The following is a 16,179-nucleotide window of genomic DNA, read 5'->3' as shown; positions in this document are numbered from 1 at the left end:
TTACAAATGGGGGCGATTCAATTGTTTCTTCAGGCGGCTGGCACTAGATGGCGCCAACGGAGCAATACAATTGTCAATCCATTCAGGTGCGCTGAGCTGCGGGGAGACATTTCAGCGCACACCCACCTGTGCCTGACAGCTGAAATGTGCTAAAAGTGACACAAACACTTTCTCTATCGTCCTAAGTGGATGCTGGGGTTCCTGAAAGGACCATGGGGAATAGCGGCTCCGCAGGAGACAGGGCACAAAAAAGTAAAGCTTTTACCAGATCAGGTGGTGTGCACTGGCTCCTCCCCCCACGACCCCCCTCCAGACTCCAGTTAGATTTTGTGCCCGAACGAGAAGGGTGCAATCTAGGTGGCTCTCCTAAAGAGCTGCTTAGAGAAAGTTTAGTTTAGGTTTTTTTTTTTTTTTTTTTTTTACAGTGAGTCCTGCTGGCAACAGGATCACTGCAACGTGGGACTTAGGGGGAAAGTAGTAAACTCACCTGCATGCAGAGTGGATTTGCTGCTTGGCTACTGGACACCATTAGCTCCAGAGGGATCGAACACAGGCCCAGCCGTGGAGTCCGGTCCCGGAGCCGCGCCGCCGACCCCCTTGCAGATGCTGAAGCGTGAAGAGGTCCGGAAACCGGCGGCTGAAGACTCCTCAGTCTTCATAAGGTAGCGCACAGCACTGCAGCTGTGCGCCATTTTCCTCTCAGCACACTTCACTGGGCAGTCACTGAGGGTGCAGAGCGCTGGGGGGGGGCGCTCTGAGAGGCAAATATAAACCTTATACAAGGCTAAAAATACCTCACATATAGCCCATAGGGGCTATATGGAGATATTTAACCCCTGCCTGACTGGAAAAATAGCGGGAGAAGAACCCGCCGAAAAAGGGGCGGGGCCTATCTCCTCAGCACACGGCGCCATTTTCTGTCACAGCTCCGCTGGTCAGAACGGCTCCCAGGTCTCTCCCCTGCACTGCACTACAGAAACAGGGTAAAACAGAGAGGGGGGGCACATTAATGGCTATATATATATATATTAAAGCAGCTATAAGGGAGCACTTAATATAAGGATATCCCTTGTATATATAGCGCTTTGTGGTGTGTGCTGGCAGACTCTCCCTCTGTCTCCCCAAAAGGGCTAGTGGGTCCTGTCTTCATTAGAGCATTCCCTGTGAGTTTGCGGTGTGTGTCGGTACGTGGTGTCGACATGTATGAGGACGATATTGGTGTGGAGGCGGAGCAATTGCCAAATATGCAGATGTCACCCCCCAGGGGGTCGACACCAGAATGGATGCCTTTATTTGTGGAATTACGTGATGGTTTATCTTCCCTTAAACAGTCAGTTGAGGACATGAGGCGGCCGGACAATCAATTAATGCCTGTCCAGGCGCCTCAAACACCGTCAGGGGCTGTAAAACGCCCTTTGCCTCAGTCGGTCGACACAGACCCAGACACGGGCACTGATTCCAGTGACGACGGTAGAAATTCAAACGTATTTTCCAGTAGGGCCACACGTTATATGATTTTGGCAATGAAGGAGACGTTACATTTAGCTGATACTACAGATACCGTAAAACAGGGTATTATGTATGGTGTGAAAAAACTACAAACAGTTTTTCCTGAATCAGAAGAATTAAATGACGTGTGTGATGAAGCGTGGGTTGCTCCTGATAAAAAGTTGATAATTTCAAAAAAGTTATTGGCATTATACCCTTTCCCGCCAGAGGTTAGGGCGCGCTGGGAAACACCCCCTAAGGTGGACAAGGCGCTCACACGCTTATCCAAACAAGTGGCGTTACCCTCTCCTGAGACGGCCGCACTTAAGGATCCATCAGATAGAAAGATGGAAGTTATTCAAAAGAATATATACACACATGCAGGTGTTATACTACGACCAGCTATAGCAACTGCCTGGATGTGCAGTGCTGGAGTAGTTTGGTCAGAATCCCTGATTGAAAATATTGATACCCTAGATAGGGACAATGTTTTACTGTCGTTAGAACAAATAAAGGATGCATTTATCTATATGCGTGATGCACAGAGGGATATTTGCACACTGGCATCTCGGGTGAGTGCTATGTCCATTTCAGCCAGAAGAGCCTTATGGACACGACAGTGGACAGGCGATGCGGATTCAAAACGTCACATGGAGGTTTTGCCGTATAAAGGGGAGGAGTTATTTGGAGTTGGTCTATCAGACTTGGTGGCCACGGCTACTGCCGGGAAATCCACTTTTTTACCTCAAGTCACTCCCCAACAGAGAAAGGCACCGACCTTTCAACCGCAGCCTTTTCGCTCCTACAAAAATAAGAGAGCAAAGGGCTTGTCGTACCTGCCACGAGGCAGAGGAAGAGGGAAGAGACACCAACAGGCAGCTCCTTCCCAGGAACAGAAGCCCTCCCCGGCTCCTGCAAAAACCTCAGCATGACGCTGGGGCCTCTCAAGCGGACTCGGGGACAGTGGGGGGCCGTCTCAAAAATTACAGCGCGCAGTGGGCTCACTCGCAGGTAGACCCCTGGATCCTGCAGATAATATCTCAGGGGTACAGGTTGGAATTAGAGACGGATCCTCCTCATCGTTTCCTGAAGTCTGCCTTACCAACCGTCTCTTCCGAAAGGGAGAGGGTGTTGGAAGCCATTCACAAGCTGTACGCTCAGCAGGTGATAGTCAAAGTACCCCTATTACAACAAGGAAAGGGGTATTATTCCACTCTATTTGTGGTACCGAAGCCGGATGGCTCGGTAAGGCCTATTCTAAATCTGAAGTCCTTGAACCTCTACATAAAAAAGTTCAAGTTCAAGATGGAGTCACTCAGAGCAGTGATAGCGAACCTGGAAGAAGGGGACTTTATGGTATCCTTGGACATCAAGGATGCGTATCTACACGTTCCGATTTACCCCGCACACCAGGGGTACCTCAGGTTCATTGTTCAAAACTGTCACTATCAGTTTCAGACGCTGCCGTTCGGATTGTCCACGGCGCCTCGGGTCTTTACCAAGGTAATGGCCGAGATGATGATTCTTCTTCGAAGAAAAGGCGTATTAGTTATCCCATACTTGGACGATCTCCTAATAAGGGCAAGGTCCAGAGAACAGCTGGAGACAGCTTTAGCACTATCTCAAGAGGTGCTAAGACAACACGGGTGGATTCTGAATATTCCAAAATCCCATTTAATCCCGACAACTCGTCTGCTGTTCCTAGGTATGATTCTGGACACGGTTCAGAAAAAGGTTTTCCTTCCAGAGGAAAAAGCCAAGGAGTTATCCGATCTGGTCAGGAACCTCCTAAAACCAGGAAAAGTGTCAGTACATCAATGCACAAGAGTCCTGGGAAAAATGGTGGCTTCTTACGAAGCAATTCCATTCGGCAGATTCCATGCAAGAATATTCCAAAGGGATCTGTTGGACAAATGGTCAGGGTCGCATCTGCAGATGCACCTGCGAATAACCCTGTCACCAAAGACAAGGGTGTCACTTCTGTGGTGGTTGCAGAAGGCTCACCTATTAGAAGGCCGCAGATTCGGCATTCAGGATTGGATCCTGGTGACCACGGACGCCAGCCTGAGAGGCTGGGGAGCAGTCACACAAGGAAGAAACTTCCAGGGAGTATGGACGAGTCTGGAAAAGTCTCTTCACATAAACATTCTGGAACTAAGAGCAATCTACAATGCTCTAAGCCAGGCGGAACTTCTCCTGCAAGGAAAGCCGGTGTTGATTCAGTCGGACAACATCACGGCGGTCGCCCATGTAAACAGGCAGGGCGGCACAAGAAGCAGGAGTGCAATGGCAGAAGCTGCCAAGATTCTTCGCTGGGCGGAGAATCACGTGATAGCACTGTCAGCAGTGTTCATCCCGGGCGTGGACAACTGGGAAGCAGACTTCCTCAGCAGACACGATCTTCATCCGGGAGAGTGGGGTCTTCATCCAGAAGTCTTCAACATGTTAATAGACCGTTGGGAAAGACCAATTGTAGACATGATGGCGTCTCGCCTCAACAAGAAACTGGACAAATATTGCGCCAGGTCAAGAGATCCACAGGCAATAGCTGTGGACGCACTGGTAACTCCTTGGGTGTACCAGTCAGTGTATGTGTTTCCTCCTCTGCCGCTCATACCAAAGGTATTGAAGATCATACGGCAAAGAAGAGTAAGAACAATACTAGTGGTTCCGGATTGGCCGAGAAGGACTTGGTATCCGGAACTTCAAGAGATGCTCACGGACGAACCGTGGCCTCTACCTCTGAGAAGGGACCTGCTACAGCAGGGTCCCTGTCTCTTTCAAGACTTACCGCGGCTGCGTTTGACGGCATGGCGGTTGAACGCCAGATCCTAAAAGGGAAAGGCATTCCAGAAGAAGTCATTCCTACCTTGATTAAGGCAAGGAAGGAAGTCACCGCGAAACATTATCACCGCATTTGGCGAAAATATGTCGCGTGGTGCGAGGATCGGAGTGTTCCGACGGAGGAATTTCAACTGGGTCGTTTCCTACATTTCCTACAATCAGGATTGTCTATGGGTCTCAAATTGAGATCTATTAAGGTTCAAATTTCGGCCCTGTCAATATTCTTCCAAAAAGAATTGGCCTCAGTTCCTGAGGTACAGACTTTTGTTAAAGGAGTACTGCATATACAGCCTCCTGTGGTGCCTCCGGTGGCACCGTGGGATCTAAATGTAGTTTTAGATTTCCTCAAATCCCATTGGTTTGAACCATTAAAAAAGGTGGATTTTAAATATCTCACATGGAAAGTGACTATGTTACTGGCCCTGGCTTCCGCCAGGAGAGTATCTGAATTGGCGGCTTTATCTTATAAAAGCCCTTATCTAATCTTCCATTCGGATAGGGCAGAACTGAGGACTCGTCCGCATTTTCTCCCTAAGGTGGTATCAGCGTTTCACCTGAACCAACCTATTGTGGTGCCTGCGGCCACTGGCGACTTGGAGGACTCCAAGTTGTTGGACGTTGTCAGAGCCTTAAAAATATACATTTCAAGGACGGCTGAAGTCAGAAAATCTGACTCGCTGTTGATACTATATGCACCCAACAAGTTGGGTGCCCCTGCTTCTAAGCAGACGATTGCTCGTTGGATTTGTAACACAATTCAACTTGCTCATTCTGTGGCAGGCCTGCCACAGCCTAAATCTGTTAAGGCCCATTCCACAAGGAAGGTGGGCTCATCTTGGGCGGCTGCCCGAGGGGTCTCGGCATTACAATTCTGCCGAGCAGCTACGTGGTCGGGGGAAAACACGTTTGTAAAATTCTACAAATTTGATACCCTGGCAAAAGAGGACTTGGAATTCTCTCATTCGGTGCTGCAGAGTCATCCGCACTCTCCCGCCCGTTTGGGAGCTTTGGTATAATCCCCATGGTCCTTTCAGGAACCCCAGCATCCACTTAGGACGATAGAGAAAATAAGAATTTACTTACCGATAATTCTATTTCTCGGAGTCCGTAGTGGATGCTGGGCGCCCATCCCAAGTGCGGATTATCTGCAATACTGTACATAGTTATTGTTAACAAATTCGGGTTATATTGTTAAGGAGCCATCTTTAAGAGGCTCTTTCTGTTATCATACTGTTAACTGGGTTTAGATCACAAGTTGTACGGTGTGATTGGTGTGGCTGGTATGAGTCTTACCCGGGATTCAAATTGCCTCCCTTATTGTGTACGCTCGTCCGGGCACAGTACCTAACTGGAGTCTGGAGGGGGGTCGTGGGGGGAGGAGCCAGTGCACACCACCTGATCTGGTAAAAGCTTTACTTTTTTGTGCCCTGTCTCCTGCGGAGCCGCTATTCCCCATGGTCCTTTCAGGAACCCCAGCATCCACTACGGACTCCGAGAAATAGAATTATCGGTAAGTAAATTCTTATTTTTCCTGTTGCTCCCAGCACTTTGGGGAGTTTTAGCAGTTTTAAGGGACTAAACCTGGCCTGTCACACTATAACCCCCCACCCCAATTTACCATCACATTACACAGGTTATCAGGTGCGGTAAACAACTGAATCACTCCCATAGCTTTTAACTTCCATACATTGGAAGCTCTATGGAAGAGGAAGTATATGCAAGAATATGAATACATTTAAGCTGACAAGGCATGTAAACCAATACTATACAATATTTCCGTGTATTAATGTAAAAGCTAAACATTAGTATGCTCTAAAAATCAAGAGCTTATAACTTACCTGTAACTTTGCTAAATTCTTCAACAATTTGTTCCTTTGTTTTACTTTTTGGAATAGACCCAACAAAAAGTCTATTATTGGCAACAGAGATGCATACTCCAATATGTTTTCCAGATCGAATCTCATGGTTATTGTACTATAGAAAAAGAAAACGTATTTAAGTTCGATAATCATGGACAGTGTTTAAATGACAATTCTATTATTTATTACCAGTTATTTATATAACACACACATATTCCGCAGCACTTTACAGAGTATTTGGCCATTCACATTAGTCCCTGCCCCAGTGGAGCTTACAATCTATATTCCCTACCACATGCACACACTTACACACTAGGGTTAATTTTTGTTGGGAGCCAATTAACCTACCAGTATATTTTTGAATTGTGGGAGAAAATCCACGCAAGTACGGGGAGAATATACAAACTCCAGTCAGGGCCATAGCGGGAATCGAATCATTGATCTCAGTGCTGCGAAGCGTTAATGCTAACCATTACACCATCTGTACTGCTCCATTTTAATGTAGTCATTGAATACTACTTTGCTACTACAGTGGTCACTCTTTATTTTAACAGCATAGCGCAGAAGCAAAAATAAGATTTTAAACCTACCGGTAAATCTTTTTCTCCTAGTCCGTAGAGGATGCTGGGGACTCCGTACGGACCATGGGGTATAGACGGGTTCCGCAGGAGACATGGGCACTATAAAGAACTTTAGAATGGGTGTGCACTGGCTCCTCCCTCTATGCCCCTCCTCCAGACCTCAGTTAGAGAAACTGTGCCCAGAGGAGATGGACACTACGAGGAAAGGATTTTGTTAATCTAAGGGCAAGATTCATACCAGCCCACACCATCCACACCGTATAACCTGGAATATACGCAGCCAGTTAACAGTATGAACAAAAAACAGTATCAGCTAAAGACTGATCTCAACTGTAACATAACCCTTATGTAAGCAACAACTATATACAAGCCTTGCAGATTTTGTCCGCACTGGGACGGGCACCCAGCATCCTATACGGACTAGGAGTAAAAGATTTACCGGTAGGTTCAAAATCTTATTTTCTCTTACGTCCTAGAGGATGCTGGGGACTCCGTAAGGACCATGGAGTTTATACCAAAGCTCCATACCGGGCGGGAGAGTGCGGACAACTCTGCAGCACCGACTGAGCAAACGCAAGGTCCTCATCAGCCAGGGTATCAAACTTATAGAACTTTTCAAAAGTGTTTGAACTTGACCAGGTAGCTGCTCGGCAAAGCTGCAAAAGCCAAAACGCCTCGGGCTGCCGCCCAAGAAGAGGCCACCTTCCTAGTGGAATGGGCCTGTACAGAATTTGTTAACGGCAATCCTGCCGTAGAATGAGCCTGCTGAATCGTGTTACAGATCCAGCGAGCAATAGTCTGCTTCGAAGAAGGAGCGCCAACTTTGTTGGCTGCATACAGGACAAACAGTGCTCTGTTTTCCTAACTCGAGCCATCCTGGCTACATAGATTTTTAAGGCCCTGACTACATCCAGGGACTTGGAATCCTCCAAGTCACTCGTAGCCACAGGCACCACAATAGGTTGGTTCATATGAAATGAAGAAACCACCTTAGACAAAAATTGAGGACGAGTCCTCAACTCTGCTCTATCCACATGGAAGGTCAAATAGGGGCTCTTGTGAGACAAGGCCGCCAATTCGGACACCCGCCTTGCAGATGCCAAGGCCAACAACATGACCACCTTCCAAGTGAGAAATTTCAATTCAACCGTTTGAAGAGGTTCAAACCAGTGAGACTTCAGGAACCGTAACACCACGTTAAGGTCCCAAGGTGCCTCTGGGGGCACAAAAGGAGGCTGGATGTGCAGTACTCCCTTAACAAAAGTCTGGATTTCTGGGAGAGAAGCCAATTCCTTCTGAAAGAAAATAGACATGGCCGAAATCTGTACCTTAATGGAGCCTAATTTTAGGCCCATATCTACTCCTGTCTGTAGAAAGTTGAGAAAACGGGCCAGATGGAAATCTTCCGTAGGAGCATTCTTGGCTTCACACCAAGAAACATACTTCCTCCAGATACGGTGATAATGTTTTGCCGTCACCTCCTTCCTAGCCTTTATCAGAGTAGGGATGACTTCCTCCGGAATACCTTTCCCAGCTAGGATTCGGTGTTCAACCACCATGCCGTCAAACGTAACCGCGGTAAGTCTTGGAACACGCAGGGCCCCTGTTGTAACAGGTCCTCCCTGAGAGGAAGAGGCCATGGATCTTCTGTGAGCATCTCCTGAAGATCTGAATACCAGGCCCTTCGGGGCCAATCTGGAACAATGAGGATTGTTCTCACCATTTTTTGTCTTATGATTCTCAATATTTTTGAGATGAGAGGAAGAGGGGGGAACACAGACCGACTGAAACACCCATGGTGTCACCAGGGCGTCCACCGGGGTTCCTTGACCTGGCACAATACCTCCGAAGCTTCTTGTTGAGGGGTGATGCCATCATGTCTGTGAGGATTCCCCAAAGACTTGTTATCTCGGTAAAAACTTCTTGATGAAGTCCCCACTCTCCTGGATGGAGATTATGTATGCTGACGAAGTCTGCTTCCCAGTTGTCCACTGCCGGAATGAAGACCGCTGACAGAGCGCTTACATGATTTTCCGCCCAGTGAAGAATCCTGGTGGCTTCCGCCATTGCCACTCTGCTCCTTGTCCCGCCTTGGCGGTTTACATGAGCCACGGCTGTGACGTTGTCTGATTGAATCAGAACCGGTAGGTCGCGAAGAAGATCCTCCGCTTGTCGTAGGCAGTTGTATATGGCCCTCAATTCCAGTACGTTGATGTGTAGACAAGCCGCCTGGCTTGACCATAGCCCCTGAAAATGTCTTTCTTGTGTGACTGCTCCCCATCCTCGGAGGCTCGCGTCCGTGGTCACCAGAACCCAGTCCAGAATGCCGAACCTGCGACCCTCTAGAAGGTGAGCACTCTGCAGCCACCACAGGAGAGACACCCTGGCCCGGGGGGACAGGCTTATCTTCTGATGTATTAGTAGATGGGACCCGGACCACTTGTCCAGGAGGTCCCACTGAAACGTCCTTGCATGAAACCTGCCGAAGGGGATGGCCTCGTAGGCTGCCACCATTTTCCCCAGAACTCGAGTGCATTGATGAACAGACACTCTTTTTGGTTTTAGCAAGTCTCTGACCATGTTCTCAAGGTCCTGGGCTTTTTCTATCGGGAGAAAAACCCTCTTCTGTTCTGTGTCCAGAATCATGCCTAGGAATGATAGTCGAGTCGTTGGAATCAATTGTGACTTTGGCAGATTGAGAATCCAACCGTGTTGTTGTAGCACTCTCAGGGAGAGCGACAAGCTCTTCTGCAATTGATCTCTCGATCTTGCTTTTATCAGGAGATCGTCCAAGTATGGGATTATTGTGACTCCCTGCCTGCGCAGGAGCACCATCATCTCCGCCATCACCTTGGTGAAAATCCTCGGGGCCGTGGAAAGCCCAAACAGCAACGTCTGAAACTGGTGATGACAGTCCTGTACAGCGTATCTCAGGTACGCCTGATGAGGAGGATATATGGGGACATGAAGGTATGCATCCGTTATGTCGAGTGACACCATAAAATCCCCCCCTTCCAGACTGGAGATCACAGCCCGCAGAGATTCCATCTTGAATTTGAACTTTCTCAAGTACATGTTTAGGGATTTTAGATTTAAAATGGGTCTGACCGAACCATCCGGCTTCGGGACGACGAACAGGGTCGAATAGTACCCTTTCCCCTGTTGGACTAGGGGAACCTTGACAATCACTTGCTGTTGATACAGCTTTTGAATTGCAGCTAACACTACTTCCCTCTCTGGGGGAGAAGCTGGCAAGGCCAACTTGAAAAATCGGCGAGGGGGCACCTCTTCGAATTCCAGTTTGTAGCCTTGGGATACAATATCCATCGCCCAAGGATCCACGTCTGACAGAACCCAGACCTGGCTGAAGAGTCAAAGACCTGCCCCCACTGGTGCGGACTCCCTCAGTGGAGCCCCAGCGTCATGCGGTGGATTTGGTAGAAGCCGGGGAGGACTTCTGCTCCTGGGAACTAGCCGTAGCAGGCATTCTATTCCCTCTACCCTTATCTCTGGCGAGGAAAGATGAGCCCCAACCTTTTCTGGACTTACGCGACCGAAAGGACTGCATCTGATACTGTGGAGTTTTCTTTTGCTGTGGGGGAACAAAAGGCAAAAAGGTAGATTTACCCGCGGTAGCTGTGGCAACCAGGTCCGCGAGACCTTCCCCAAATAAAACTTCACCTTTGTATGGCAAAACCTCCATATGTTTCTTAAAGTCGGCATCACCCGTCCATTGGCGAGTCAACAGGGCGCGCCTAGCAGAAACCGCCATGGCGTTGGCTCTCGAACCCAGCAGCCCAACGTCTCTTTGAGCATCCCTCATATATAAGACTGCGTCTTTAATGTGGCCTAAGGTTAATAAAATGGTATCCCTATCTAGGGTATCAAGGTCAGCTGACAAGGTATCTGTCCAAGCTGCAACTGCACTACACACCCATGACGATGCTATTGCCGGTCTGAGCAAAGCACCTGTATGCGCATAAATAGACTTTAAAGTAGTTTCCTGCCTGCGATCAGCAGGATCTTTGAGGGCTGCCGTGTCCGGAGACGGTAGCGCCACTTTCTTGGACAGGCGTGTCAAAGCCTTGTCCACCCTGGGTGAGGATTCCCAACGTACCCTGTCCCGTGCAGGGAAAGGATATGCCATAAAAATCCTCTTAGGAATCTGCAGTTTTTTATCAGGAGTTTCCCAAGCCTTTTCAAATAACTCGTTAAGCTCATGGGATGGGGGAAAGGTTACCTCAGGTTTCTTTTCCTTATACATGCGCACCCTCGTGTCACGGACCGAGGGGTCATCTGTGATATGCAAAACCTCTTTTATTGCAATAATCATATAATGAATACTATTTGCCACCCTCGGGTGCAACCTCGCTTCATCGTAGTCGACACTGGAGTCAGAGTCCGTGTCAGTATCCGTGTCTGCTATCTGGGATAGGGGACGTTTTTGAGACCAAGAAGGGCCCGGTGACCCAGCCGAAGCCGTGGATTGACTCCCTGCTCTTTCCCTGGACTCTGCTTTGCCCAATCTCTTATGTAATAAGGTCACATTTGCATTTAAAACATTCCACATGTCCATCCAATCATGAGTTGGCGTTGCCGACGGCGACACCAATCATCTGCTCCACCTCCTCCTTAGCTGAGCCTTCCGCATCAGACATGCCGACACACTCGTACCGACACCCCCAAACAGAGGGATATAGTTATAAGGAGACAGTTCCCCAATAAGGCCCTTTAGAGAGACAGAGAGAGAGTATGCCAGCACACACCCAGCGCCAACTGACACTGGAAAATAATGTCCCAGATAATAGCGCTTTTATATCAAATTACTGTGTAATACACTCACTGCGCCTTACATGTGCCCCCCCTCCTCTTTTCAGCCCTGTGTCACAGTGTTCAGCAGAGGAGAGACCGGGGAGCATGCTTCTCTGCAGATCTCTGTGGAGAAAATGGCGCTGGTTAGTGCTGAGACCAAGCTCCGCCCCCTCCAGCGGCGGGCTTCGGTCCCGCTCAAAATATCTCAAACTGGCGGGGGATTGAAAGAAATACTGCCTCCGCAGTATCTATGCCACATATAGAGGCTTTATTGCTGCCCAGGGCGCCCCCCTGCGCCCATCTGTGCTCGCTAGTGTGAGTGTGGGAGCAATGGCGTACCTCAGTGAAGATCTGAAGTCTTCTGCCGCCTTGAAGTCTTCTTTCTTCTTATACTCACCCGGCTTCTATCTTCCGGCTCTGCGAGGACGACGGCGGCGCGGCTCCGAGACGAACAGCAAGGGTAGACATGCGTTCCGACTCCCTCTGGAGCTAATAGTGTCCAGTAACCCAAGAAGCAGAGCCTATCACTAAAGTAGGTCTGCTTCTCTCTGCTCAGTCCCACGATGCAGGGAGCCTGTTGCCAGCAGTGCTCCCTGAAAATAAAAAAAACTAACAAAATTCTTTATCAGAGAAACTCAGGAGAGCTAACCTGTAATGCACCCAATCTCCTCTGGGCACAGGATCTAACTGAGGTCTGGAGGAGGGGCATAGAGGGAGGAGCCAGTGCAAACCCATTCTAAAGTTCTTTATAGTGCCCATGTCTCCTGCGGAGCCAGTCTATACCCCATGGTCCTTACGCAGTCCCCAGCATCCTCTAGGACGTAAGAGAAACATGCATTATAGTGCAGCAATTGTTTTTTTTACACCAGTCAGAAAATGTTAAAGGAGAGTGGGTCAGTTTCCCCACCCCCCCAGGTGTACTCCCTTCTACACGTGAAACATAACCCACCATCTATGATACTTTACATTGTAGTCTACCAATCAGTCAACCCTTTCTCTCCCCCCCCCCTTTAGAGAGAGGTAATGTTTCTGGCACTTCACATTTTTTCCAAAAATGCATAGTACACCTGTTTAGATATGCAAAAAATAAGATTTTAAATCTACCGGTAAATCTTTTTCTCCTAGTCCGTAGAGGATGCTGGGGACTCCGTAAGGACCATGGGGATAGACGGGCTCCGCAGGAGACATGGGCACTAAGAAAGAACTTTAGGTATGGGTGTGCACTGGCTCCTCCCTCTATGCCCCTCCTCCAGACCTCAGTTAGAGAAACTGTGTCCAGAGGAGACGGACAGTACGAGGAAAGGATTTTTGTTAATCCAAGGGCAAGATTCATACCAGCCCACACCGTATAACTTGGGATATACGAACCAGTTAACAGTATGAAACAACACAGCCTCAGTCCGAGACTGAGGAAAACTAACATAAACCTTATGTAAGCAAAAACTATATACAAGTCTTGCAGAAGTAGTCCGCACTTGGGACGGGAGCCCAGCAGCCTCTACGGACTACGAGAAAAAAATTTACCGGTAGGTTTAAAATCTTATTTTCTCTTACGTCCTAGAGGATGCTGGGGACTCCGTCTTAAGGACCATGGGGATTATACCAAAGCTCCCAAACGGGCGGGAGAGTGCGGATGACTATGCAGCACCGATTGAGCTAACATGAGGTCCTCCTCAGCCAGGGTATCAAACTTGTAAAACTTTGCAAAGGTGTTTGAACCCGTCCAAGTAGCAGCTCGGCACAGCTGTAATGCCGAGACCCCTCGGGCAGCCGCCCAAGAAGAGCCCACCTTCCTGGTGGAATGGGCCTTTATCGACTTCGGTAACTGCAATCCTGACGTAGAATGAGCCTGCTGAATCGTGTTACAGATCCAGTGAGCAATAGTCTGCTTGGAAACAGGAGCGCCAACCTTGTTGGCTGCATACAGGACAAACAGTGCTTCTGTTTTCCTAACCCTAGCCGTTCTGGCCACGTAAATTTTCAAAGCCCTGACCACATCAAGGGACTCGGAATCCTCCAAGTCTCGCGTAGCTACAGGCACCACAATAGGTTGGTTCATATGAAAAGATGAAACCACCTTAGGCAAGAATTGAGGACGGGTCCGCAATTCCGCTTTATCCATATGGAAAACTAGATAGGGCTTTTATGAGACAAAGCCGCCAAATCCGACACTCGCCTAGCCGAAGTCAAGGCAAACAACATGACCACTTTCCAAGTGAGGTATTTTAATTCCACCGTTTGAAGTGGTTCAAACCAGTGCGACTTAAGGAAACTCAACACCACGTTAAGGTCCCAAGGCGCCACCGGAGGCACAAAAGGAGGCTGGATATACAGCACTCCCTTCACAAAAGTCTGTACTTCTGGGAGAGAAGCCAATTCTCTCTGAAAGAAAATGGATAGGGCCGAAATCTGAACCTTAATGGAGACTAATTTTAGGCCCAAATTCACTTCAGTTTGTAGGAAGTGAAGAAAACGGACCAGATGGAATTCTTCCGTAGGAGCATTCCTGGCCTCACACCAAGAAACATACTTCCGCCATATACGGTGATAATGTTTAGCTGTCACGTCCTTCCTAGCCTTTATCAGAGTAGGAATGACCTCATCCGGAATGCCCTTTTCTACTAGGATCCGGCGTTCAACCGCCATGCCGTCAAACGCAGCAGCGGCAAGTCTTGGAACAGACAGGTCCCCTGTTGTAACAGGTCCTCTCTGAGAGGAAGAGGCCACGGATCTTCTGTGAGCATTTCCTGTAGCTCCGGATACCAGGACCTTCGCGGACAATCTGGAACAATGAGAATTGTCTGTACTCCTCTTATTATTATTATTCTAAACACCTTGGGAATGAGAGGAAGAGGAGGAAACGCATAGACCGACTGGAACACCCACGGTGTCATGAGGGCGTCCACTGCCACCGCCTGAGGGTCTCTTGACCTGGCACAATACCTCTGTAGTTTTTTGTTGAGGCGGGACGCCATCATGTCTATCTGGGGCAGTCCCCACTGACTTGCAATCTGTGTGAAGACTTCCTGATGAAGTCCCCACTCTCCTGGATGTAGATCGGGTCTGCTGAGGAAGTCTGCTTCCCAGTTGTCCACTCCCGGAATGAACATTGCTGACAGTGCGCTTACATGATTTTCCGTACCAGCGAAGAATCCTGGTGGCTTCCGCCATTGCCGCTCTGCTCCTTGTGCCGCCTTGGCGGTTTACATGAGCCACTGCGGTGATGTTATCTGACTGGATCAGAACCGGTAGGTCGCGAAGCAAAGTCTCCGCTTGACGAAGGGCGTTGTATATGGCCCTCAGCTCCAGGACGTTGATGTGAAGACAAGTCTCTTGACTTGACCAAAGACCTTGGACGTTTCTTCCCTGTGTGACCGCTCCACAACCTCGGAGGCTCGCGTCCGTGGTTACCAGAATCCAGTCCTGAATGGCGAACTTGAGAGGCACCCTGGCCCTGGGGGACAGGGTGATCAACTGACGAATCTGTAGATGTGACCCGGACTACTTGTCCAGTAGGTCCCATTGGAAGGTCCTCGCATGGAACCTGCCGAAGGGAATGGCATCGTAAGATGCCACCATCTTTCCCAGGACTCGAGTGCAGTGATGCACTGACACCTGTTTTGGCTTCAATAGGTCCCTTATCAGAGTCATGAGTTCCTGGGCCTTTTCTATCGGAAGATAACCCCTTTTCTGGTCCGCATCCAGAATCATGCCTAAGAAGGTCAAACAAGTCGTAGGAACCAACTGTGACTTCGGGATATTGAGAATCCAGCCGTATTGCTGTAACACCTTCAAAGAAAGTGACACGCTGTTCAACAACTGCTCTCGTGATCTCGCTTTTATGAGGAGATCGTCCAAGTACGGGATAATTGTGACACCCTGCTTGCGCAGGAGCACCATCATTTCCGCCATTACCTTGGTGAAAAACTTCGGGGCCATGGAAAGCCCAAATGGCAACGTCTGAAATTGGTAATGACAATCCTGTACCGCAAATCTCAGGTACGCCTGATGAGGTGGATATATGGGAACATGAAGGTATGCATCTTTTATGTCTAGGGATACCATAAACCCCCCCCCCCCCCCCTTCTAGGCTGGCGATGACCGCTCTGAGCGATTCCATCTTGAACTTGAACCTTTTCAAGTATAGGTTCAAGGATTTTAAATTTAAAATAGGTCTGACCGAACCGTCCGGTTTTACCCCCTCCCTTGTTAAAGCAGGGGAACTTTGATCACCACCTGTTGAAGACACAACTTGTGAATTGCATTTAAAACTATCTCCCTTTCTGGGGGAGTAGCTGGTAGGGCCGATTTGTAAACACCGGCGAGGAGGCACCTCTTCAAATTCCAGCTTGTAACCCTGGGAAACAATGTCTATTGCCCAAGGATCCACCTGTGAGTGAACCCAAATGTGGCTGAAAAGTCGAAGACGTGCCCCCACTGGGGCGGACTCCCTCAGTGGAGCCCCAGCGTCATGCGGTGGATTGTGTAGAGGCCGGGGAGGACTTATGCTCCTGGGAACTAGCTGTGGTTGGCAGCTTTTTTCCTTTGCCCTTACCTCTGGCAAGAAAGGACGATCCTCGTACTCTTGTTTTTAT

At 48.8% G+C, this 16,179-nt stretch overlaps 1 protein-coding gene across 9 annotated transcripts in view; it reads right to left on the bottom strand.

Annotated features, from left to right (window-relative positions):
- The window catches only part of SYNCRIP (synaptotagmin binding cytoplasmic RNA interacting protein), a 165,415-nt gene that overhangs the window by 46,359 nt on the left and 102,877 nt on the right, over positions 1-16,179 (bottom strand). For all 9 annotated transcript variants that reach the window (XM_063916953.1, XM_063916954.1, XM_063916955.1 and 6 more), the window contains one exon: positions 6,171-6,306. In XM_063916953.1, the coding sequence (XP_063773023.1) occupies positions 6,171-6,306 (136 nt within the window). The remainder of the gene's footprint in view (positions 1-6,170; positions 6,307-16,179) is intronic.

The sequence above is a fragment of the Pseudophryne corroboree genome, chromosome 4, assembly GCF_028390025.1.
Source record: "Pseudophryne corroboree isolate aPseCor3 chromosome 4, aPseCor3.hap2, whole genome shotgun sequence".
Taxonomy (NCBI): Eukaryota; Metazoa; Chordata; class Amphibia; order Anura; family Myobatrachidae; genus Pseudophryne; species Pseudophryne corroboree.
Note: the sequence above shows the minus strand (reverse complement) of the source record. Positions and strands in the feature narration are given on the sequence as shown.